Below are 23,940 nucleotides of genomic sequence, written 5' to 3' on the forward strand. Positions count from 1 at the left end.
TAATTCCCTATGGCTTCCCTTGCTGTACCTTGTATGAAGAGCCTGGCAATCTGCCACACCAGCAGCTCCTTTGCAGGTTACAGCTTCACTCTGCTCATTGCCTCTCCATTCCATTTTCTTCCTCCCACTTACACAGCAACGCTGTCTCCACTGCACAAGCCCCTTTCACTCAGTTTGCTGTACAACCTGCACATTCATATCCTTTCCTCCACTCATGCATACACACATCTTTGCTCACATTCTTCCATGACGTTTTTCTATTACTCTCCCAAACTCACCCACTTGCTCACTGTGAAGAGAATCAGAACTTACAGGGTTAAACAGTTCTGACTGACATCTCACATTCTGAGGCGTGGCTACGTTCACAGAGGGGAGTGTTTCTCTGTGTCTTTTTTTCTTTCGCTTTTGCGGCGAGGCAGCAAGATGTGCGCTCTCTTGCCGGGCTGATTTAAGATGTTTTTCTACACGATTAAAGACTATTGGAGTTAAGCAAGAATGCTTGTGTGCAGTCTGATTTATTACACACACATAGCATCAGCTTCTACCGCTGTGACGACTCTGCTACAGGAAGCTGACGGAGAGCTATCCATGGGAGTCCAGTGGGGCACAGGGAAGCCTGCTGGACCCCATCCAACAACCACAGGTTATGGGGAGGTCAGCCAAGCTTTGAAACTGTTGCCAAGTCGTGCAGGTGTGTGAGAAAGCCAACTGAGAGGAGGCTGCAGCCAGTTGGAGTCCTGCCTAAGGTTTGAGGCAGTGGAGCTCGCTGGGAGGAACGGATCTCCGAGGACCGGGTGCCGGAGGAGCTGCTGCTGTTACGGGAGTACGCTCAGCCCCGGGGGAGAAGATGGCAGACAGCCATGAATCGTACGCAGTCCCGTTCGAAAAATTGAACGGAAAGAATTGGGAGGAGTGGAGTAGGAAGCTGAAGGCATGGCTGGTAGCCAAGGGTCTGTGGGAGGCGGTCCAAGGGCCTCCACAACCACCAGCGGCAGCCGGTGCTTCAGCAGCAGAAATTGCAACTGCCCATGCTTCGCAGAGAAGAAATCACAAAGCCCTGGGAGCTATTGTGCTCAGTTTGGAGGGTTCGCAGCTACCTTTGGTAGAGGGGCTGGAGACTGCTCATGAGGCCTACCAGGCACTGGAAAGAGTGCACCACAGGACCACAGCTGGGCCAAAGATCCACACTACCAGACGCTTGTTTGAGATGAGGCTGTGTCCTGGTGACAGCATCAGACAGCATGTAACTGAGATGCTCTCTGTTTTCAACCAGTTGAGGCTGTTGCAAGTTAACTTTTCTGAGGAACTGAAAGTTTATATTTTGCTCAGCTCTTTGGACAAAAGTTATGACAATTTGTGTCTAACTTTGGAATCGATGAATCCCGCAGATCTTACGCTAGCGTACGTGACAGGACGCTTGAGTGACGAACAGGAACACCGTGTTAGAGAGGGCCGAGCTGGCACAAGGAGCCCATCCAGTTGCGGGGAGGGGGGGCCAGGCCAGCGGAAGGTACAGTTCAGGCTTTTTCCACTCGTCGCTGCTTTGTTTGCAATTCTCCTGACCATCTGCGTAGATCCTGCCCCCGGAGAGCCAGAGAGGCTGGGCAGGATGTCTCCAAGGTCGCTTCCCATGGCAGTCAGCCAGGTTTCCATGGCAGCCAGTCCAGGAAAGGAGGCCAGCATGGGAATGCGCAGGGAGGACGTGACTCAGGGAGTGAAGACGGTCCTTATCACTTAACTGCCTCCATGGCAACACTAAAGGCTAACTCCAGTGAGGACAGAATGATGCGCTGGGTCATCGACTCTGGAGCCAGCCATCACCTGATAACAGCGACACCTGGTGTCGAGATGTGGAACCGCAGAGCTGTTTCAGCTGGGAAAACAGTTGTTTTTGCTGATGGGTCACAGAAGCCTTTGTCTAACGTGGCAAATGTTTATGTTTCTTTCTTGCAGGCGGAGCTGGAGGTTTACGTTGTGCCTGAGATGAAACACTGTCTTTTATCTGTATCTTGTCTCTTACAGGAGGGGTACAAGGTTTGCTTTGAAAATGATGTCTGTTCTATTTCCAGGGGTGGGAGACAACTCGTCAGTGTTGCATGCCAGAACAATCTTTTCGTTTTGGAGACACCTCTGGAGGGTGAGGGAGCACAGGCGAAGTGTGCAAACGTTCCCACTCATGATTCATGTGCTCACTTGTGGCACAAAAGAATGTCACATGGCTCTTGGGAAGATATCCAAAGGTTGCCCCAGTACACAGTAGGGTGCAGGATGAAATCATGTGACCAATCCCTAGATTGTAGGGCATGCAGAAAGGCAAAGGTAAAAGGGTGCAGTTATCCCAGGTTGGAGAGGGTAACCACAAAACCTTTTGAGCTTGTGCACACAGACCTTTTTGGGCCCATGCCAAAGCCAAGTCTGGGCGGGGCCAGGTTTGTGCTGACACTGACAGATGATTTTAGCCAGAATGGCTGGTGCTTCTCGCTGAGAACGAAAGGTGAAGCAGCGCAACTGATCAAAGATTGGGTTGTGGCAGTGGAACTACGGTTCTCCACCAAAGTGCAGGGGTTCAAGAGTGACCGAGGTGCAGAGTTTACTGGGTCTGCTCTGCAGAGTTTCTTCCGTCAGAAGGGGATACGTCACAAGGTGACGGGTGCTACTTCTCCTCAGGAGAGAGGCGTGGTGGAGCTCAGGAGTAAAGCTCTGGCTCAGGCAACAGAGGTTCTACTGTGTGACTCCGGTTTGCCTCAGAGTTTTTGGAGCGAGGCCTGGAGGATGCCCAATATCACGATGAACAGGTCCTACAATTCAGTGGTAGGTGACACCCCATATTTCATGCTCCACGGAATGAAGCCGAAGCTGCATTTCTTCCATGTGTTTGGTTCACAGGCCTCAGTGCCTGTGCCAAAGGCTCAACGAAAGCAAGGTGGCCCGAGGTTCCAGAAAATGATCATCTGTGGATATGAACCTGCGACAAAGGGGTGGAGGTTTGCATATGCAGAAGGTGATCAGACCAAGCTTCTGATCAGTAAACATGCTGAGTTCTGTGAGCAGAATGGTTGGTCAAGGATCCATGCGAATCCTGACGTTCTCTCAAAATGTCTGTCTGATTCTGAGGAGGAGGGAGAGCTAGAGGCTGAACCTGTTGCTGAGGACCAAGTCTCTGAACAGGGTCAAGAACAGGGTTGGGCATCTCCACAGGTTGTTAAAAGAGAGCCCAAGAGTGAGCCTTCGTCTCCTGTTAGCAAAGTACAGAAGGCGCGAAGACGCACTAGGTCAGAGGGGGAGTCTTCTGATGTAGAGGACACACTTGCTGGCCACAGTGGGTCAGAAGGAGCACCTGGGTTTGTGCTCAGACGGTCCACTCGCACCACGAAGGGAGTTCCACCTGAGAGGTTTCAGGTCACCAGTGCGTGGATTGGTTTCACACAGTGCGAACCTGGGAGTTTTGAGGAGGTTCAACGATTGCCTGAGACAAACGCCAGAAAGGGATGAGAGGCAATGGAAAGGGTGTTGAACCCTCAGAGGTCTGTAGATGTGTGTTCACAGTTTCCCTCAGGATGCGAGACGAGAGGGGGTGTGAAGAGAATCAGAACTTACAGGGTTAAACAGTTCTGAGTGACGTCTCACAGTCTGAGGCATGGCTGTATTCACAGAGGGGAGTGTTTCTCTGTGTCTTTTTTCCTTTCGCTTTTGCGGCGAGGCAGCAAGATGTGTGCTCTCTCGCCGGGCTGATTTAAGATGTTTTTCTACACGATTAAAGACTATTGGAGTTAAGCAAGAACGCTTGCGTGCAGTCTGATTTATTACACACACATAGCAACAGTTTCTACCGCTGTGACGACTCTGCTACAGGAAGCTGACGGAGAGCTATCCATGGGAGTCCAGTGGGGCACAGGGAAGCCTGCCGGACCCCATCCAACAGCTCCATGTCTCTTTCATGTGTCTTGGTCATATGATCGTCTGTATAGTCTCCCCTTCATTTCCTGCCTGGGACTCTCCTCTCTCGTGTTAACAGCTGCTGCTTTATGCCTCATGTTTTGTTGCCCCACCAGTGTTTATATTCACCCTCATCTTAGGACTCCTCCCCTCCACCACTGCCCTGCATAAGTTGCAGGGCTTCAAATACAGTTTAACATTGCATTCAAAACCCTAAACTGTGGTTAACAAAAAGAAATCAGATTCATAAACTAACCAAAACAGCTTGTCTTGGTTTCAGTAAAATCACAGTGGTTAATCTAAAACAGAAAATGCTTCCAAGCTCCTTGTAACCATGCCAAAGACAGAAAGGGAGTGCACTACCCAGCTTATTGCAACTCATTCTCATATGCTAAACTATGGTTTAGTGCTACATGCAAACAAGGTCAAAATGTATTCCAACCAAGGCCAGTGCTGGCATGCATCACACTGAATAGACTTGCTTCAGGTGGCACTGGGGCAGGGATAGAAGATAAAGGCAAGGCTTGGTTGGTGTCTGAATGGTGCAGCAATACCTCTGTGGGTGGGGGGCTGCGGTACCATTTGGACTCCAGGAAGCAAAATGTTTTTGGACTAGCACCAATTCCATTTCACTACCCCAGGTGCAGACACAAGCCTTGAGGGCATTGTGGCCTTCTCCCTGAGCTGCAGACATCGAGTGGTGGGGAGGGTGGAAATGTAATATCCACTAAGCTCTCCTGTATAAGTCAAATAGGACAAAGATCTATCCCAGAACACTAAGATTGTTTCCATGGTTGCTTTCTGCACTTCCTGGTTTAACATCAAAGCAGTGCTGAACAAAAGCTACAGGAAGTATTGCTTTTAACAAACAAATACAGAGCAGATTGCATTACCAACTCAGCAGCTATTCTGTCTACAGTTCAACCAGCCCACAACCAGCATATTCTGAAGGTGCAGTACTTTGAGAAATGCAGAGATTATTTGAGGCATGCAGTTGCCCTCCCTAAAAGTAAACACCTGTGCAGCTGTGACCTGAAAGTTGCCTTTAAGTAAATTTCTCTAGTCAGTTAAGGCAGCATAGCCAAACTTCAGCTAGAGTACAGCCTGGCTCTTTGCAGCTGGTCACAGCTGCCCACTGAAGTTAATGGGCTAATAACTATGAGGGGCTTCTGCATAGGATGCTATGCATGTTCCATTAACTACACTGATTTAAATTAAGATGCATTGCATCCCTGGAGTTCAAAAACCTCTGAAGTTCAAAAGGAGCCACAAAGGGCAGCTTGAATAACCCTATGGAAGCTGCTCTGTTCCGCTCCTTTAAACCTTGGGAATAATTTCACAGAAAGAACCTAAGAATGTTAAGGTCCTAAACAAAAGGAACAGGAATTTTACTCATTCTTAAGTTTAGACAATCCTTATTATCACATGATGCATTATGTTATCTTGCCACCAATACCAGTAATCAATAACAGTTCACACAAAAACACAAAGTTTTGCAACAAAAATACCCTAGAACAGGCATGTACAAGCAGCAGATTGTGATCTACAGGTAGATCCCTGGCTGATCCTGGTAGATCGCAGGACCTTTATTGATCGTGGGATTAAATAAAGTTTACCAAATGTTAACAAATAAAAGCTGAAGAACTCTGGGCAATCCTCTGCAAAAAAAAAAAAAAGCAAAGCTCAACAAATCTGGGCAACCCACCCACCCCATGCACCCTCCTTCTCCATCCAATGACAATGGGTAGATCACTGTCAGGTTTTTTGTTTTTTTGTTTGTTTTTTTTGCGGGGAGTAGACCACAGTCTCTAGGGAGCTGGATGTGCCTGCCCTAGAAGCAGCACTAGCAAACATTCTTGACAGTGGCAGGAAAAACTCCTCCATTCTGGGACAACTTGACGCAGGCAAGCAGCAATTCCCACCCTTGGCTCTAAAATGCTGAATCCACAATTACAGATCTAGGGAGAGACATCTTAGGAGAGACAGGCTGCGTCTCCTTGAGCACCCTGTTGCATTTCATCAGCCAAAGCGGATTATTTTAGACAACCACCACCTCCCGTTGGTGGATGGCAAAGCAACTTCAGCAAAGCGGCCGTTTCCTGAGCAACCTCGTTCCCTCCCCGACCTTCTCCTCGCCGAACGGGAGAAGGCAACCAACGCGTGTCCGACCCTGACACAAACGCACCCATTCGAAACACACAAGTCTATATGGTGACGATGGTCTGGTCTGGTGTTTCCATGGAAACGGGGAAGAAGGGAAGCTGGAGCGGAGCATGCTGCACGGCGCACAAGAGAGCCAACATGTAGCAGGAAGATGCTCGTGGCCTCCAGCCACCCGGGCTTCCCCCGCCCCACACAATGAATGGAGATACGGACGCGAGAGAGCAGAAGGAAAATCCCACCAATGCGAGCGAGCTCTTCCACGGACACGGCTGGCTCCAAAGCACCCAAATCTCTCTCCCTGCTGAGACCTAAGCTTGCATCCACCGAGACGCTTCTGCGCTCAAAGGACCAGGGCTGCCCCCCTCCCCCCGCCAACTTCCCCAGAAGGAAACAGCGAAGAAGAGTTCCCGGGACACGTACCTGGCGCAAGGCAGCCCTCGGCAGCGGCGCGTGGCGAGAGCAAAAGCGGGACACGAGCGGCGAGGGGAAGGAAGGCAGGCTCCGCCCTCGGGGTGGGTCCCTTCGCAAAAGGAAAACAGGCTCCTTTGCTGACGCTCCTCTCAGTCACATCCTTGCAAAGCGGCAGAAAGAGGGAGAGAGGAAAAAAGGGGGCACCCCCCCCTAAATGCACACTTGGCTTTCAGCTGTTGCAGAAGCCAGTCTCCTTGGTGGAGCATCTTTTCCTTCCTCTCTGCTAAGACGCACGCACGTCTCTTGCAGAAAGAGCCTCGTGTCCTGCCCAGAAGAGCGTGGCCTCCAAATTAAATCATTATTCATCACCTGGAAAGATCATCAACAGCTGTGAGAGGTCAGCTCCATCAGGCCTCCTCTCCCCTCACCTGGGAGCAGCCACTCCATTAGGCTGCCTCAAAGGGAGAGACAAAGCGAGCGACGGGGCTCATTATATCAGCTTTGCTGGAAGCCCAGCTCCATCAGACACGCCATGCCCCTGGAACTGTGCTACCCGGTACACTGTTTAGAAATCTGTGATATATTTCCCCATCCCTCTGCATCACTCTTCCTTTGTGTGTCATGTAATTTTTCTTTCAAGATTATAAGCCTGTGGGTAGGGACTTTCTTATTTCGTTTGTATGCAAAGCACTCTGGGAGCCCTTTTGGCCAAAAAGTGCAGTACAAATGTTCGAAATAAAAAGGAAAAGAGATTTAGTGTGTTACCATTACTCAGAATGACAAAGGTATCTGATTACTTTTAGAGAGCTAAAGGTGCTAGCTGGTGCGTGGAAGCTTTTGGCTCTGGACTCCAGATGCAGCCCAATCCAATGCACGTTTACTTGAAAATATCTTATCCCAAATTCTATGTAATACCTACATGGAGTCATTGGAAGCAGTCATTGGAAGTTTCAGTATACTGAAAACAGCAAAAATATTTTGTAAAATAATCAATACTGGGCAAGGAATTGGGAATTATAGGATCGATGTCATAATGTAAATTTTCTGTTTTAGAGTCTTTCTCCGATACAATACATAGCAATTTCAAAATAACAGATCTGGTAAACCTCATCCATTAACATTTATATCTGCTTTTTATATAATAATAAATCTTAAGAATGTCTAGTTAGCAACTGTTTAGGTTTAACCGTTTAAGCTTTATTTTGATTGTACATGAATTTGTATTATATTTAGGTGTATTTCACCTTTCTTATTAGGCATATTACTGATCAAAATGCAAGGAACCCATTTTTAAGAGATGGGTACAGCTTCAAAGCTGGTTAGTAAATGGTTTGTTGACATCATAGGCTTCAGTGACATTACCAACACCCATGGGCATAGCCAAGATTTTTGTTATTGGGGTGAATAGGACATTGCTGAGGGGGCAGAAGCTCAGATAATTGAGAACTTTCAATGTTTTTCAATAATATTTGTGGAACTAGCTGCCCCTTGCCCCCCCCCAGCCCGCCATTGGCTATGCCCATGCCAATGCCCCTTGAGACCACTCAGACAGTGGGGTGCTGGAAACCTGGCCAGATGTGGCCATAAAGATGAGTTAGGCTTGGTGGACAGAAGTTGTACAGGCTTTGAGTGAACAGGTGGGGTTCAGAAATAAAGGTAGCTTCATGGAATAATAGCCATTTGTCCTATTTATTGCAATGAGCATACTTGATGCATAATGGGGAAAACTAGATTCTTCTTCTTGCCATTGTTTATATTCTCCCCCCACAAAAAATCTGGCCAGTTTACATAGACAGTAAAATACACAATACAATTCACAATAAAAAACCCTTTAAAAACCTCATAAAGGAAAAAGCCCTGTAAAACAAAAATCAGAACAACTAAAACCAGGATAAAACACAGCAAGGGTGAACTTGATGCCAAAACAGAAGCATGCCATAGATTGTAATTAAAAAGCCTGGGAGAACAGGAAGCTCTTCACATGGATCCAACCCAATTTATTTATTCTAAAAAAGGCAAAAGCCCAGGAACATATAATGAAATTGACAACCAGCAAATTGAAAACAAGCAAAAGGAAGGACTTCTTTATAAACTGGATAATTGGGCAGCACTCCATCACCACAGGATATTGTAATGGCCTCTAGCAAAAAAAGACATTAAAAAGATGAATGCCTGCCAGATAAATATACCATGACTACTAGCTATAGCAGCTGAAAGAATAGCCAGAGTTTTCAAAGATGCTTCTGCCTAGCAGATGCTGGGGATTAATGGGATCAATATCACCATCATCATAATATCCTGTTTGTGAACCTCCCTGAGTAATAATACGCCTGGCTACTATCAGAAGATAGAAATCTATATTCTTGCTTTGGCTCATATGGCCTTCCCCCCTAATTTAAGTAAAATTAACCCAGTGTCAAAGCCAGTACTAAGCAACCAGAAAATATGAAGACTAGACTCATGTCCAACACACTTGATTTGCTGCCACATTATATATACCTACCCACCGACCATCTGATTGCCAGATTAAATTCCTCAGGTAGGAAGGAACCTTGAGCCAGTTACTGCATCACTCAGTCTAGCCTACTTCTCAGAGGTGTTGTGAAAGTATGGGCAGAATAGAATGATATACAGTGGTACCTCCGGTTACGAACTTAATTCGTTCTGGAGGTCCATTCTTAACCCAAAACCATTCTTAACCTCAGGCCTGCTTTCGCTAATGGGGCCTCCTGCTGCCGCCGTGCCACCGGCGCATGACTTCCGCTCGCATCCCAGGGCAAAGTTCACTACCAGGAGCACCTACGTCCAGGTTAGCGGAGCTCTGTTACCCGAAGCGTTTGTAAGGAGGATGGTACGTAACGCGAGGTTCCACTGTACTCTATCCTAAACTCATTGAAAGGAGGTTAGGATGGTTTTTATATCTCTAGAATTTGTTTCCATATATTTTATGAATTTGGTCCAATCGTCAATAAACTTTGTACCTTTTTGCTGTCTGATGTTTTGTGTCATTTTTGCCAAATCCATATATTCAAATAATTTAATTTGCCAATCTTTAATGGTCGGGATATTTGGGGTTTTCCAATTTTGTGCTAACAGAATCCTGGCAGCTACAGTTGCGTATTGAAACATTATATGATCTTCTTTCTTAATCTCATCTCCGATCATTCCCAGAAAGAAGGCTTCAGGCTTTTTAACGAAAGTGTATTTAAGTATTTTTTTCAGTTCATTGTATATGGATTCCCAATTTTTTTTAACTTCTTCACATTTCCACCACATGTGGTAGAAACTTCCCTCTTTAGATTTACACTTCCAACACCTTTTATCACCAGTCTTATACATTTTTTGCAATTTCACAGGGGTGATGTACCAACAGTAGGTTTAATATAACCCTTGCGATGTGTAGACGGTATAAAATGAAAAACTGCAGAATGGATTTAATATTTACATAACCCAAAACCGAGATGGAGGGAAGTCAACCGTTATTTGTTGTTAATTAATGTTTGTATTCTGGTTTGTTCATGTGTTTTGTTTTGGTTGATGTTGTCTTTTTTCTTTGGTGTGTGTTGTTTGTTTTTCTTTTTCTTTTTTGTGGTTTGGTTATAGAAAATGAATAAAAGGTTACAAAAAAAAGAAAGGAGGTTAGGATGGAATTAATAAATAATTGTATAAAATTATATTAAAACATATGTCTCTTTTGGTATTGCATGGTAATGTGTTACTTTAAAACTGTAAAACCAAACCAGTATTGATTACAAGATAATAGTTTACATTAATTGCAGAACCTATACACTTTATCAGTTGAGCCATCTTAAAGGGCAAATGACCAGAGTGCTAATGGTGGACTCTCAGGAGTGATGTGAAGCAAACATCCAGTGTATCTTTTATCTTTCAAGGTGGATGTGTTTTTCAAATAAAAAAAAAATTGAAATGTTTACATTTTATTTCTTTTACAACACTTCTCCATACAGACCTGCCTCTTCCTTCCTCACTCCAGCTGTCCTTTAGTATTTTTCCTTCCCCTACCTTTCTGAGCACAATCAGGTTGTGTTAAGCTAGGCTAGAATTATCTATGTACTCAGAATTAGATTATCGTAAATAGTTAATCTAAGTCGTAGTGTTAGTTTTATATGGGTACACATCTTAAGCAAGGAAGGAAGTGGGTGGAGGCAAGGTTATCCTTTCAAATTTGGTGACCCCGACGTGATTACCTGGGGGAAGGGTTATGCTGCAGTTTCTACTCCACAGGGTGCTCGCTGGGTTCCCGCACGCTGCGTCCGCCTCTATCATGGCATGGCAACAGGCCCTGCAGAATCCCATACCACAGTTCGACGGTCAACTGCAGATCGCCCAGGATGCGACGCCCGGCCCCCCCCCCAGGACTCGCAAGCAGGGAAATCGTAATGGACCAGTGACGTGGGGCCAAATAAAATCACTCTCACTTCAAGCTGAACAGTTTAGAAAGGAACAGCACCTGGAAGCAACCCCTGATAATTTGCTTCTGTGCCTCATTTCTTGCCTCAACATAAATTCCATGATAGTGCTCATTTTCAGTGCTTTGTTTTTGCCCCTCTCTGCTTCCGCTCCTAACAGCGGTGATTCCACACCAATAAATGTGTGGGAATCTTTTGCAAAAACCCTCAATGTTTCTTCTTTTTGTCTAACTCAACAGGTGAAATCCTTGGTTCTTGCCTTATCCCTGTTTGCCATGACCCTTTTGATATGCAAAATGATACCTGGCTTTATTCATCCTGGCAATTGATTTGTTAAACCCATACGTGGCCTCCTCTAATGCCACTTGTGCCCGTATGGTCAATTGCACAAAAACCAACTGTGTGAAAATGGGCAAGGATAACAATTTTAATTGCTCTAATTATGTAAATATTTCATATATATAAATATACAGAGCTGCCTGAAGGCTGGTTCTGGTCGTGCCCAGGCTATACATTCAATTATATTCCGGCAAACATCAGACATGGCACACCTTGTTGCTTAAGCCGTTTGTCCATCATTTTACCCAAGAAGCATCATTTATCCCACTCTCGATATTGACGCTCTGTAGAATTGACTAATGATTGTGATGATTCTGTTTCTCTCCCTAGTAGATCTGAATATATTTCTCTAGCTGTCTCTCTCTTAGGAGTCCCTGGATTGGCTGTACGGAATAGCAGGAATATTAATTCTTTAGCTTGCTCCGCAGCAAAAGCTCTGAACTTTACCTCACAAGCCCTTCACATTTGAATAAAGAGCAGAGTGAACTCCAACATGGACTTTTACAGAATCGCGCTGCAATTGATTATTTGCTGATGCTTCATCATTATGGCTGTGAACAAGTGGATGACATGTGCTGTTTTAATATTACTGACAATTCTAAAGCTATTCAAAAACAAATTTCTCATTTGCAAAATCTCACACATCACATCAAACAGGACGTTGGACTTCCTGGCCTCTGGGATTCGTGTACCCAGTGGCTCACTGGTTGGTTGCCAAATGTGAATTGGCTTCGCAATCTTTTTCAATATACTATTGTCATAGTATGTATATTAATTTTGCTATGTTGCTTCATCCAATGCATCCCTGGTCTCATACGCCTTTGGTCTCAGTGTTTTTTCTCCTCCTCAGCCACCCAGTAAAATCATTGCTGCCTACTTTGCGAAATGGCAGCACCAACAGTAAACATTAGGGGAGATGTGGGCAGAATTATTTCGGGCATGCGCTGGCAAACCACGTATCCTGAGGTATTTTTTGTCCCATTCACCCTGAACTCACACAACAACATCGGTGGGCGGAATTATTTCGGGTATGCGCTGGCAAACCACGTATCCCGATGTATTTTTGTCCCACTCACCATTAAATAAAAAAGAAGGGGGGAGATGATGGGATGCTGTGATTCTACACGTGACTGTGGCTTGATGGGAAGTCTTGCACATGACTGTGGCCTGATGGGAAGTCTTGCTTCTAAGCTTCACTTCTGTACATGATACTGCACAAACCGTTCTAATACTAAGACCTTCACTCATCACCTTAGAATGTTCAGTTCACATTGAGTTCAGGAAAACATTGTACTTTGACTTGTTCTTAAATGCATAGTTGATCACATCTACGGAACGTGCTTGTTATGCTCTTTAAAGTCTCCTATATCAATCATTAGTAATTGTTTTAAGTCCTACTATATTAATCACAAGTTATAATTTAATTAGGAGGTTTTCATGCCTGTCTAGTTTTGTGCTCCCTTTCCCAGCCTTTAATCTATCGGTGATTAATGACTATATGCAACCCTTTGCTTTGAACTTGTGTTGACCAATCAGCAATAAGCACATACGTGGCAATGTTGTAATATTCAATAAAAGGGTCTCCTCGAGACTTGCTCGAGAGGTGCCTCCCATATGATGCTCACTACCTGTCTGTCGTTATTTCAACCCAATATCTGGTGACCCCGACGTGATTACCTGGGAGAAGGGTTATGCTGCAGTTTCTACTCCACAGGGTGCTCGCAACATATAAGCACTGGCTTAAATAAGTTACAGCACAAGTATATCGGCATTTAGATACCTGCATGGCAGGGACTGGGCCCTCCCCTGCCTTTCCCCAATCCTTGAAGTATGCTGGAGATGGGGGGCAGCAGCAAGAGCTAAGTGTACATCATGTGGGCAACAGATTGTCCAGATGTCTCTAGCCACTAGCACACACCAATGACATCATTGGTTTAGCAGCACTCGGAGGCCTAATAAACTTCTGCACGCCTGACATTTCCCATCCTTTCCCCATGTCTGGATCAATGTGTTCCTTGATCTGGCAGCCCTTCCTATTGGCTTTTTATAAGCCTCAGTAGTATCCCCTCCATAATTCTGTCCCAGAAAAAAAGAGTCAAACAGCCAAGTAATTTTAGCTCTTAAAGTGAGACGCAGGAGACCATTGTGAAGAATCAAATAACCATACTTGGTTGCAGAATGTAAAAGTTTACTTACATACAAGATGATGAAAAGTCTGACTGACTAATGTTGCTGTTGAATGACAGAAATTCAGGATGAACATCAACTTTATTTTATGATTCTTTGTCATATATTCTCATTGTGTTTATATTAAAAGATAAGGATCTGTGCCTCATTGCCAAAGGGAAGATTCTATTGGTTTCAGTAGGGTGAAAGATTTTATCCTGGATGTTCTCCAGAGACCTTTTATATATGACTCACATCTCGGACTTCCACACTGGGACTTGAGCAGGGCTTCATGTAAGTTGTAATAGAGGATGAATGCTATTGTCATGGCGATGCACTTGTAGAAATAAAAAGTGTTTATAGCAGACGAGCTTCTAGAATAAGTTGGTACATATATCAATTTTGTCCTCATTTCCTGTTTTTGCACCCAGACAAGCAAGCAAGTAACCAAATTGCCTGGGATTTGTAATAAATATTTTTTAAATAAAAGAAGAGGTAAAACTTCATGTGATTCTCTTATTGTGGGTATAATATATATATTATTGGTACTGGGTATTGTTCATTGAACTATGAGCATTATTTTATATTCCCTGAAACTTCTGATGTGTTTTAAATGACCTGTAGGTGTTGAATTGATTCATTTTTGTATTGTAATGCATTACATTATAACTATGGTTAGTGTATGTAATTGTCTGTTCTTTGACCCACTTTCCACACTTCGGACTAGGACTAAGGTGCAAATGTTGACTTTACTTTCCCCTTTAACACACATCATATATGCATGCATCATTCTCATTCTGTCTTATATCCAAAATTCAGCACATAAGAATATTCCAGACTATTGGGCCCAATATATTTTTCCTAGGCTGCATTTACTCTAAGCATCAATACCAGAGATGAATATATGCTGTTGCTATAGGAAACAATGAGAGGTTGAAGTGTTAAGAGTTGGGAGCATATCCCATTGATTTAGCCTTACTGTAGCATTTAAATGGAACATTAAATACTGTCCAAAACGGTTAGTAGAGTATTGCTAACTAAAATGTAAAAGTTGAAGTCTGTTTCCTAATGAGAGACATATACCTCTACCCCATCCTCTCTGATCTACCTGATCTTGCTCAATTATAACCATCTTGAAGGAAGAGCAGGATACAATTGTAGAAGAATTCAATCAATACGTGTCACAGCATACTCTTTCCCCTGAAGAGAAGATGGAGGGAGCTAAGACCTGAAAGAATGTCAGAGGTAGATACCTTGACATTAGAAGGACAGCTATCCCCCTCTGTAATGTGCTGCAGGAAATGGCACCTTCATTCTCTATTTGCTACCACTCAGGCCAGAGTAAGTGCCACTGGGGTGTGGAAGCACAAGCCTTGAAGAACTGAAGGTTTTGACTAGGCCACTTATTTTACCCAGCTACACCTTAATCGGCCTTGTGCCCAAATTTACAAGAATTAAATACTGCATTGTATATTTCCCTTGTTGTTGTAGGGTTCGCATTACACCAAGGACTAATTCAATTTAAAAACATCAATGATTATTGAGAGTTGGCTGTGTAGGTTTCTTCAGGGTTCAATATACTCACCATAATCTGTGTTAGCATGAAGAAATTAATCACTGGAATTCACTAACTGTTATAAAACTTTAAAGTAAGCTGCAATTAGAAAACCAATCAGAGATCACAATATTAAGAAATTTTTCTCTTCATTTATGTTAGTGTAATAATGGTGTAATATCCTTTCCCCCGCCCCACTGACCTATTTGGTTAAATAAGTTTTGCAGGTTTTTGGAGCACTGATAACAGAGGCACTGACTACACATTGCCATATATGCAAACATGAATGTGAGAGTCCCCAGTGCTGGCCTTTTTTTTTCTTTTTTGAAAAGCAGCTTTAGGGAGAGAGAATTTGAAGCAGAGCAGTGCGGGGACTGAAGGAGAAGAGAAGGTACTTAACTCTTCCCCTGCCTGTCATTTATAAGCTCTAAACAGATTCCCTCCCAAACTGTTTTATGTATGCAGAGTTCAAAATGTGTGTTTGTGTGACATGTTTGTGTGTGCAACCATCTGAGGGTGATTTGGAGCAGATACCGTATTTTTCGCTCTATAACACGCACCCGACCATAACACGCACGTAGTTTTTAGAGGAGGAAAACAAGAAAAAAAATATTCTAAATGAAACAGTGGATGTATGATTTTTGTGGTTCATGCTGTGGCCACAGACATGTGATCTGACAGTGAGTTTGGAGTAGCCCAATGCAAAAATCCTGAGGATCCATGTGGATCCATGCTTTGTAAGCACGTTTTAAGTGGGGAGGGAAGGAAAAGCACTCAAGGGACAAGGAGCACACGTGGGGTGTCTGGAGAAGGATGCTGCTAATAATGCAGGAGAGGGGTTTAAGGGGAGAAGGAACACGCGTGGGGTGTGTGGAGAAGGATGCTGCTAATAATGCAGGAGAGGGGTTTAAGGGGAGAAGAAACACGCGTGGGGTGGGTGGAGAAGGATGCTGCTAATAATGAAGAAGAGGGGTATAATGGGAGAAGGCTCCTCTCCTCTCCCGCTTTGCTCCTTTAAAGCAAGCAGACTCTGCTTTTCTCCCTCCTCCCCGCTCATCCCTGGCTTAGCAAACTGAAAAACTTTGCTGCTATTTAGCGAGCTGAGTGGGGAGGAGAGAGGGACAGAGAGCCTGCTTGCTCTCCTCTCCTGCTTTGCTCCTTTGCAGAAGCAGGCTCTCTGTCCCTCTCTCCTCCCCACTCAGCGGCTCTTCTCCCGCTTTGCTGTTTCAAAGCGAGCCATGGAGGAGGTAAGGAAGGGGAACCATGGACCCTCTGCTCACGACTGCAGCTGATCTCCCCTGCCACCCGTAGGCATTCCCTCCATAACACGCACAGACATTTCCCCTTACTTTCTAGGAGGAAAAAAGTGAGTGTTATGGTGCAAAAAATACAGTAATCTGTGTGTGGTGAAAGGATTAAGCACCTTCTCTCTGCTGCTTCCCTGCTCCAATTTCCTTTCTCCTGAAGTTGTTTTTAGCAAAAACAACTCGAACCTAGTGTTCAACCTGTTTACTCATAATGCATAGCTTTGTGACTGAAGCCCACTAGTCTCAAGATGAAGGGCCAGGATAGTAAACACGTATATAGGCAAGCCAAGTGAAAAGATGCAACCTTCTTCCTATTGTGACATTACAACACAAGCAATGTCCTGTATTTATGTGTCTGGTCCCACCATTAGTAGGAATTAATCTAAAAGAAAAATGGATATTACAAAATGTTTCACTTCCCTCTTTAATGATTCAGTTCCTAGCAGGCTGAATCTAAAAATAAAATGTGAGCGATTGCCACATTCACTCAGCTGTTAACATCTCTTCACTCAAAAATGTCTTGGCACTGGACTCCAAATGTAGTTTTTGCATGAAATATGTGCTCCTAAATTTGGACTCTTACAACACAAGCATTTGGAAATATTGGAAGTGCGGGAGTTAGAACTTCTAGCAATTTTCAAAGTGTGTTAACTTTCTCAGAGTTAACTTTCTGCAGAGAAAAAAGTTTGAGGAAGTGCAAAGATTACACAACAAAATTATGAAAGAGAGCAGCAACACCGTTGCTATATGTGGAGAAATGCCACTCCAAAGCCAATGTCAAAATATTGGAAATTAGGATAAGGATTTTTCTACATTAGTCTACATTGGGCTCAGTGGCAGATACATGTTCAGCAGGCCGCAGCAGGAAGAAAAGAGAAGCAGGGCCAGCTACCATAAATCTACTGAGAAGTAGGGATGGGGGAGAAATTTGGTTTCGTTCACATATTTCTGCAAACTTACCTAACTTGCACTTTTTGAAACAGTACACAAACTTAAACATGAATTTTGTGGTGCTGTTTGCCAAACAAAAAGTGTACAAAAAGTAGGTTACATTCAAAGGTGCATTGTATGGCTTGCAAAAATGTGTAGGGGTAGCAAAATGGTATTAAAATACCATTTTAGGAGAAATGCACACTATGAGGATATTTGTTCTTGAAATATTGTATCCCTGGAAAATGCTCTGTGGAAGCACATACTTTGTCACTGGTTATCTCTATGGCACAATCTCCCAAACTTGTACTTGATACAATGTATGTGGAGAGATGATTTCCAGAGCCCATGGGTAAAAAATTTACAGCTGAAAATAACGGCAATGGGAATCTCCCCATCCAAATTACTAGAGCAGGACATAGTCCCAGCTAAAAGAACAGTAACCTGTAAGCTAGAGGAGATGGACTTACAGCAGAAAATGATCTTGGGCAATGGTACCTGCTCACCTCTAAATCTTGGTTTATTACCCCTCTTAAGGCTCCCAAACTATTTGAATTCCTTAACTTCCTCAGCTCACTGATATGCCTTTGTAAAGGCAAGATTCAACACCTTCCCATCGAACGTGCTGAGAAATAGATTCTCCAATGGACAGATATCGCTCTTATGTGATTGTAATTGTGGGGCACCGGAATCGTTGCATCACATAATTTTTGACTGTGCTCTTCACTTACCGGCCAGGAGCAAGTTTCTTGCTCAATATCTTAAGGGAATTGCCGATGATACGATTGAAGCCAAACTGAGATATCTACTAATTGATGATGACCCCCTAAAATCACTCATGGTTGCCAGATTCCTGATCAGCGTCCTATCCCTAAAGAAGAGAAACGGTCTCCTGTGTGATTCGGATAACCCCTTTAAACCATGACCTATGTTTTAGGTGATATCACCATTGTTTTAAACCATGATCTATGTTTTAGGCAATATCACCATTGATATCCTTGATTAATTTATGAGCAGAGGGCGATGTATAGGTTACAAATTTATTGTAATGTATGATGGTGGTTTTTGTTTTGCTTCGGTTACTGTTTGTCTTTTGTAAGTTTTGGCGATTTTAAATTTGGAGGTTTAAGTATAATATGTTGGTATGGGAAACTGTCGTGTAACGGGCCAATGGCCGTAATAAAGATCAATCCAATATTTGTTCTTGAAAAAAAAATTGCAGTCATATGGCAAACTGAAGACTGGAAGAATGAGAAACTCAGAAAAAGATTCATCCATCCTGCTGAGAAGCCAGTTCCATCATGCTCCTCCTTCAATTAACTGGTGGTTGTCCTTCTATCATGCTACAGCAGAGGGAGAAAAAGGAAGCAGGGCTACTCCATCTCTACTTGGAAAATCAGCAACGTTTGTTTCCTTCTCATCTTCTACTGTTTCCATTTCAGGTGATTATAAGAACTTTGTAACTAAGAATTAGTGCCTGAGCATATTTATTTCCCTTTTCTCTCCCCAATGCCTTTTGAGTTGCAAATTGTAGCTGTTCTGCGAGCCTCTTGCAGCCAAAGAGTAGGGTAAAAATAAAAAATGGAAAACTTGCATGTGGGAAATAGCCAAAACAAATCCAGCACTCAGACAATGCTTCCCTATCCCTCGCCTCACTTCAAACAACTGAGACACATCATTTGTTCTGATGCAAATCACTGAATGATAAATGATGGATGCCGCCCATTTTCACACACAGCAGGGCTGAATCGGAATAGAAAACAGATTTACTAGGATCTGGCAAATTCCTCTCCAGGGTTGGAAGACTGAGCTGCATACGCCATGCAGCACATGAGCAAATATAGTCTCTGCCACTATCATAGCATCATGCATGCTCTATGTATGTAGAATTCTCTACCTCACTGTAGTACTTTTTGGCATTATAGAACAGATGCCATTGCAAGCGGCATTGTGCATGGATAAAGCACTGGGGAAGACTGTGGACCATCTAGATTCCAGAGTAGGTTGAATGGATGTTGACCTCTATATGATATATGAATGAAAAATCTAGGCCTTGCAATTTTTTTCAATGGAGAATCCATTTGTTCCTTGGTAACACCCCTATTTTTGTAGTCCAAGTGGAAGTCTGCAATAAATGGCTCGCAATAAATGTAATGAAGGTAGGCTTGGTTAAATGAAACAAATATATTAGATGTTGTAGAGAGCAGACCAATAATTATTTAGACCAAATTGTACTGTGTCCACATCTGAATTGTGGAACTACAGAACAGCTGATTACAGATCTGAAAAGGATGCAGGTATTCATATGATCATCATCATTTGTTCAAGATCAATGATCTAAACAAGACTAACATTTTAAAGATTACTCGCATCATCTGCATAAATACAAAAGTTTTAGAATCTAAGTAATCAAGAAGCACTTTAATGTTGGGCACCTTTTCTAGTAGTCCAACAAGAAGCTCTTAGAGCATAGTGCTATGCATATGTACTTGGCCATATCTCTTGCTATGTTTGCTATAGACTTTACACATTTTCTGTTCTTAGTTCAATGGAGCATCGCATCCCAAAGGAAGCAGTTCAAACACTTACTACATTTTACAGTATTCACTCTGTGTATTCTCCTTGCATCTGTTGAACGGCCTTAAGAATACGGAGTACTTAAACAGAATCCAGCCTGTAGAGATTGAAAAAGTGATGTAATAACATGTTCAGAGAACACCTGGAAAAGTAAACATATGAATTTTATTATTTTCCTTTGATGCTTATCCTGAATTTATTCAGCCAGACATCACAAAGAGAATTGATTTGATTCAGCATGAGAGCAAACTTCTTTGATTGTGCATCTTATTTCTGTGAAAAGTAGATTCGCTGATATGAGGAAGAGGTAGTGTTGGGCTCTGATAATGACATGTACAGAAGCTTATTCCCTAAACCTTTCCCATTCTTTTCATTGTTGTTTGACAGTCATAATTTTAGACACCTAATAAGTCAATTTCTTGAAAGAGTGGCTTCAATTTGTCAGAATTTTCCAGTGTGAAGCTATTCATGTTAACACATTAAGCTGATGGAGAAGTGCTTGCTAATTTCCACATTTAATCTTTTTGAAGCTGCCTTTCCCAAATTTCCCTCCCCTAACTGGGGTTCAAGACTTGAAATAAGTCCAACTAGGGCGGAAACTGAGGTTTGGGAAGGGGTCATAGTCTGAAAAACAACAGGTAGAGGAATGGCTAGGAACTCCCCTTCTGCCTGTCACTTTTCTTAATCACCCCCATCCTGCTTGGCAGCTAGTCGGTGGCAGTCTATATATGAAGACATGGGTCTGTTGCCATCCTGTCTTGTTCCACTCTTGAATTGTTAGGCATCATTCATCACCAACACATAGTATCCAGCAGGCATCAAATTCCTTCTTGGATCAGCCAAACTGTGCCTAAACAAACTCAGACTTTGGTAACTTAAAAGCACTGATCTTTGATTAAAGAAACCACTAAGTTGTTCTTGGCAGTTGTAGCACATATTTATGGAGTATCTGCCCAGATCCATTTGAGAGGTGCTGTGCTGCCCATAGGATGGATTGTGATCTAGCAGAGGTGTCTGCTAACCTAAGAGGGGGGCCCTTTCCCGCTGCAGACCTCATGTCACCTTCCATACTATTCCGGAAGGTCCCACAATCCCCTGGGACACAGGGGGCTGCAGCAGAGAAGGGAATTTGTAGGAAATCATTTGCCCACCTCCTTTATCAGCAGATCCCTCTGTCAGATAAAAAAAAAAGAGCATTTGATGAGCAAGATAGCAACAGTGGATTTTGACTGCACATGCAACATGTTTAAAACACAATGTTTTAAAACATGTGCTTAACTTCCATGGAGGCCTGTCAGAAAATGAATTACAATTCCAAATATTGCTCATGTATGTCTAACTGTATGTCTAACTACTTTTGCCAAGCAGAACACCTGAGGTGGAAATTATCAATGCCACATGTCTTTAATAGATGTTGACATGGAAACATAGTGTATGAAAGTGGAATTAATATACAGTATTAGGTGACTTATCATAGCATATGCTGAAAGTGCAGATGTTATAGGAAATCATGCTAAACAGTTCCCCATAAGGCATAAGTCTTTATCAAATGTGGCCAATAAAATACTTAATGTGATCCAGTCTTAGATCAAAGAACAAACCCATTAAAGAGATAAACTGACACTGGTAACACTACGCATTTCCCCAAAGGAGGAACATCACTAGGGGGTGTTGGTGGAACAAGGGGTAATGTATCAGAACAAATGAAAGCATGAGCCCTCTAAATTTTAGGTGTCATCATGAATTTAGGAAGCATAAGGGCCATCTGAACAAACAATTGTTCATTTACCTACATATCTGAGCTAATAAATAGGTGTTTTTATTAAGTGAATTCCTTAATCTGGGGCTAATGAGGAATTCACTCCCTGAGCAAGGAGTTCAGGATTTGACCCTGGTAGAAGGAGCTGTGCTTGTGGGTCTACATTCTCGAGTACCAGCATATTGTCATATGTGCTGTTTTTGCAGTGTTGTTTGGTGATCAGTCAAACCAATGATCACCCATGCAAGTCCTGTTCCACTCTAGGCTACAGTTCCAACACCACTCAAATCTGCACTGAGGCCGAGGACACTTCATATGCATGCATCCACCTAGAAGAAAAACCAAAACCAAAAGTAAGAAATTGCAAATGAGTTCATAGGCAAAAGTGGATGGATGACAAAAAATAAAAATAATGGGCATATAATATTTAGAATTTACTATGCTTGAGGGTGTGGCTTGGGACAGAGGGTCCAGGGAGAGACCAAGGGCCTAATAGAAAGGCTTTTGTGCAACATTTCGCCCCTGGGCCTGACGTCCCTCCCCCGAGCTATATTGATCAGCATTGAATACTGATCAATAAACTTACCATCCTTTTCCACTGGAACATGACACTTAGGGCATGGCTTTGTTGTTCTTTTGATTGTTTCTTTGGATGCCTCTTCCCATCGAGCCTGTAGGGCTGCATGCTCATCAACTCCATATCCCTGTAAAAGGGGGGGGGGGGGAATGAACAGAATGCTGCTCAAGCAGAAAATAGGACACGTGGCTGTTTCTTTCAGTTTGATCCTCCTATGCAGATAATGAGGAGGGCGGATATTACTTCCACCTGACCAGAGAAGAAGTTTCCAGAGAAGCAGCCCTGTTAATCTCTTACCACAAAGCCAACATAGAGTCTTGTAGCACACTGAATTCTCTCTGTAAGGAAGATGTGAAGAAAGCTCTGCTGTAAGCCAGAATATCATCACCACTGTTGAGGAGGGCTTGGTTTTGTACCCATTTTACACAAATGAAGACTAAAGATGAAAAGACCATCAAGATAAATCTATCAGTAGGGTCCTCCTTTCCAACTGTTGACTATGTCTGGTTCATATGTATCTGGGCTGGTGACTGGCTTCAAGTCATTTGCCTAATCAAGAAGAGAAGCATCAGGTAAACTGGGTGTTTTCAGCTCCAAAGTGATGCTGTGTCCATGATGGAAGGGACAGGGGCCTGCACCCCACAAAGTCCATCACTAACCCATTTCTGAAGCAGCCAAGTGAACCAAATCACACAGTTAAACAGTTTCCTTCTACCTCTCCTTCATTAGATAGATGATAGATAGATAGATAGATAGATAGATAGATAGATAGATAGATAGATAGATAGGAGGGGGAAAATATTACATGAAAATTAACCAGTGTTAGAAAGATAGAATTGTGGAGTTGGAAGGGACCAAAGGGTCATCTAGCCCAACCCCTGCAATGCTGGAAAATGCAGGTGGCCCAAAAGGGGATCAAAATGCTTTACATTGGTGTTATCAACACCATGGTTACAACTGAGCTAACTGACTTTGACATAACCTTGTACTAAGTTTCCCTCTTTCCTTGACATCTTCCTCCTCTTCTCCAGTATGACAGATTTATTCTTTTATGCTGTTTCTCCCAGTGACATTTCATTATGCCATGTTATTCCCCCTATAATAACATCAACCAAGCTGCAAGCACACAGAAATCATTTGCATCACTTCTGCATACCAAAGCGCTTGACATTTATGTATTTTGTAACTTGATAAATGGTATTGCATGACTGGGTATTATTATCTTAGCAAAACAAATCAGCCCAGCATATATATTCACCATCTTCCAGGAATCACCACAATTAACTTGTTTTGGGAAAGCTCATCGCAAAATCCCACACTGAAGCCAAATTATGAAAATGTGACTACCAGTTATGCATTGCTATATGATTAGGAAACCATCACCTGTGTGTAAAAGACCGGCCTTCTCAATCATGCACACCTGCAGCAAAAACAGATTACACAGCTGTTGTTCAGCAAGCATGAAGCATTGCTTGGTCAGCAATGACTATAATAGTTATGAACTTCTTGCCATCTTCTGGTGATGGCAAGAACTGCAGGCTGAAAGCAATTCTTGATGATCATGTTCTCTTCATCAACCTGTTTTGCAGATCTTTTCGGTTTGCCATCAGGACATGCTTTGGAATGATTAACAGTACCTTCTGCCTTTCCCTAGCCTCCTTTTACAAGAAGGAGAAATGATTCACACTACAGTAAAATAAATGTTACAAGATTTGAAAGGGAAATGTTTAGCGTCTGTGCCAGAAAGTTACTAGATCAACTAAGGATGCTTCCAGAGAACCTGTTTATAG

The 23,940-nt window shown here is 43.1% G+C and overlaps 3 protein-coding genes across 7 annotated transcripts in view; 1 reads left to right on the forward strand and 2 right to left on the reverse strand.

Annotated features, from left to right (window-relative positions):
• AGPAT4 (1-acylglycerol-3-phosphate O-acyltransferase 4) overlaps nt 1-6,599 on the reverse strand; it is a 52,388-nt gene extending 45,789 nt beyond the window's left edge. The window contains exon 1 of one of the 3 annotated variants that reach the window (XR_014562542.1): nt 6,520-6,597. The gene's annotated coding sequence lies outside the window, so the exon portion shown is untranslated. Of the gene's footprint in view, nt 1-6,519 lie in introns of all 3 variants that reach the window. The other 2 variants (XM_083732672.1, XM_083732675.1) reach the window with 2 other exon arrangements.
• ACAT2 (acetyl-CoA acetyltransferase 2) overlaps nt 1-23,940 on the forward strand; it is an 833,137-nt gene that overhangs the window by 519,457 nt on the left and 289,740 nt on the right. The window lies entirely within an intron of this gene.
• PRKN (parkin RBR E3 ubiquitin protein ligase) overlaps nt 19,961-23,940 on the reverse strand; it is a 612,533-nt gene continuing 608,553 nt past the window's right edge. For all 3 annotated transcript variants that reach the window (XM_083732566.1, XM_083732565.1, XM_083732564.1), the window contains 2 exons: nt 22,160-22,277; nt 19,961-21,902 (listed from right to left, as the gene is read on the reverse strand). In XM_083732566.1, coding sequence (XP_083588692.1) covers nt 21,793-21,902; nt 22,160-22,277 — 228 coding nt within the window. In that variant the 3' untranslated portion in view covers nt 19,961-21,792. The remainder of the gene's footprint in view (nt 21,903-22,159; nt 22,278-23,940) is intronic.

This window comes from Podarcis gaigeae, assembly GCF_964106915.1.
Source record: "Podarcis gaigeae genome assembly, chromosome: 3".
NCBI classification, from domain to species: domain Eukaryota; kingdom Metazoa; phylum Chordata; class Lepidosauria; order Squamata; family Lacertidae; genus Podarcis; species Podarcis gaigeae.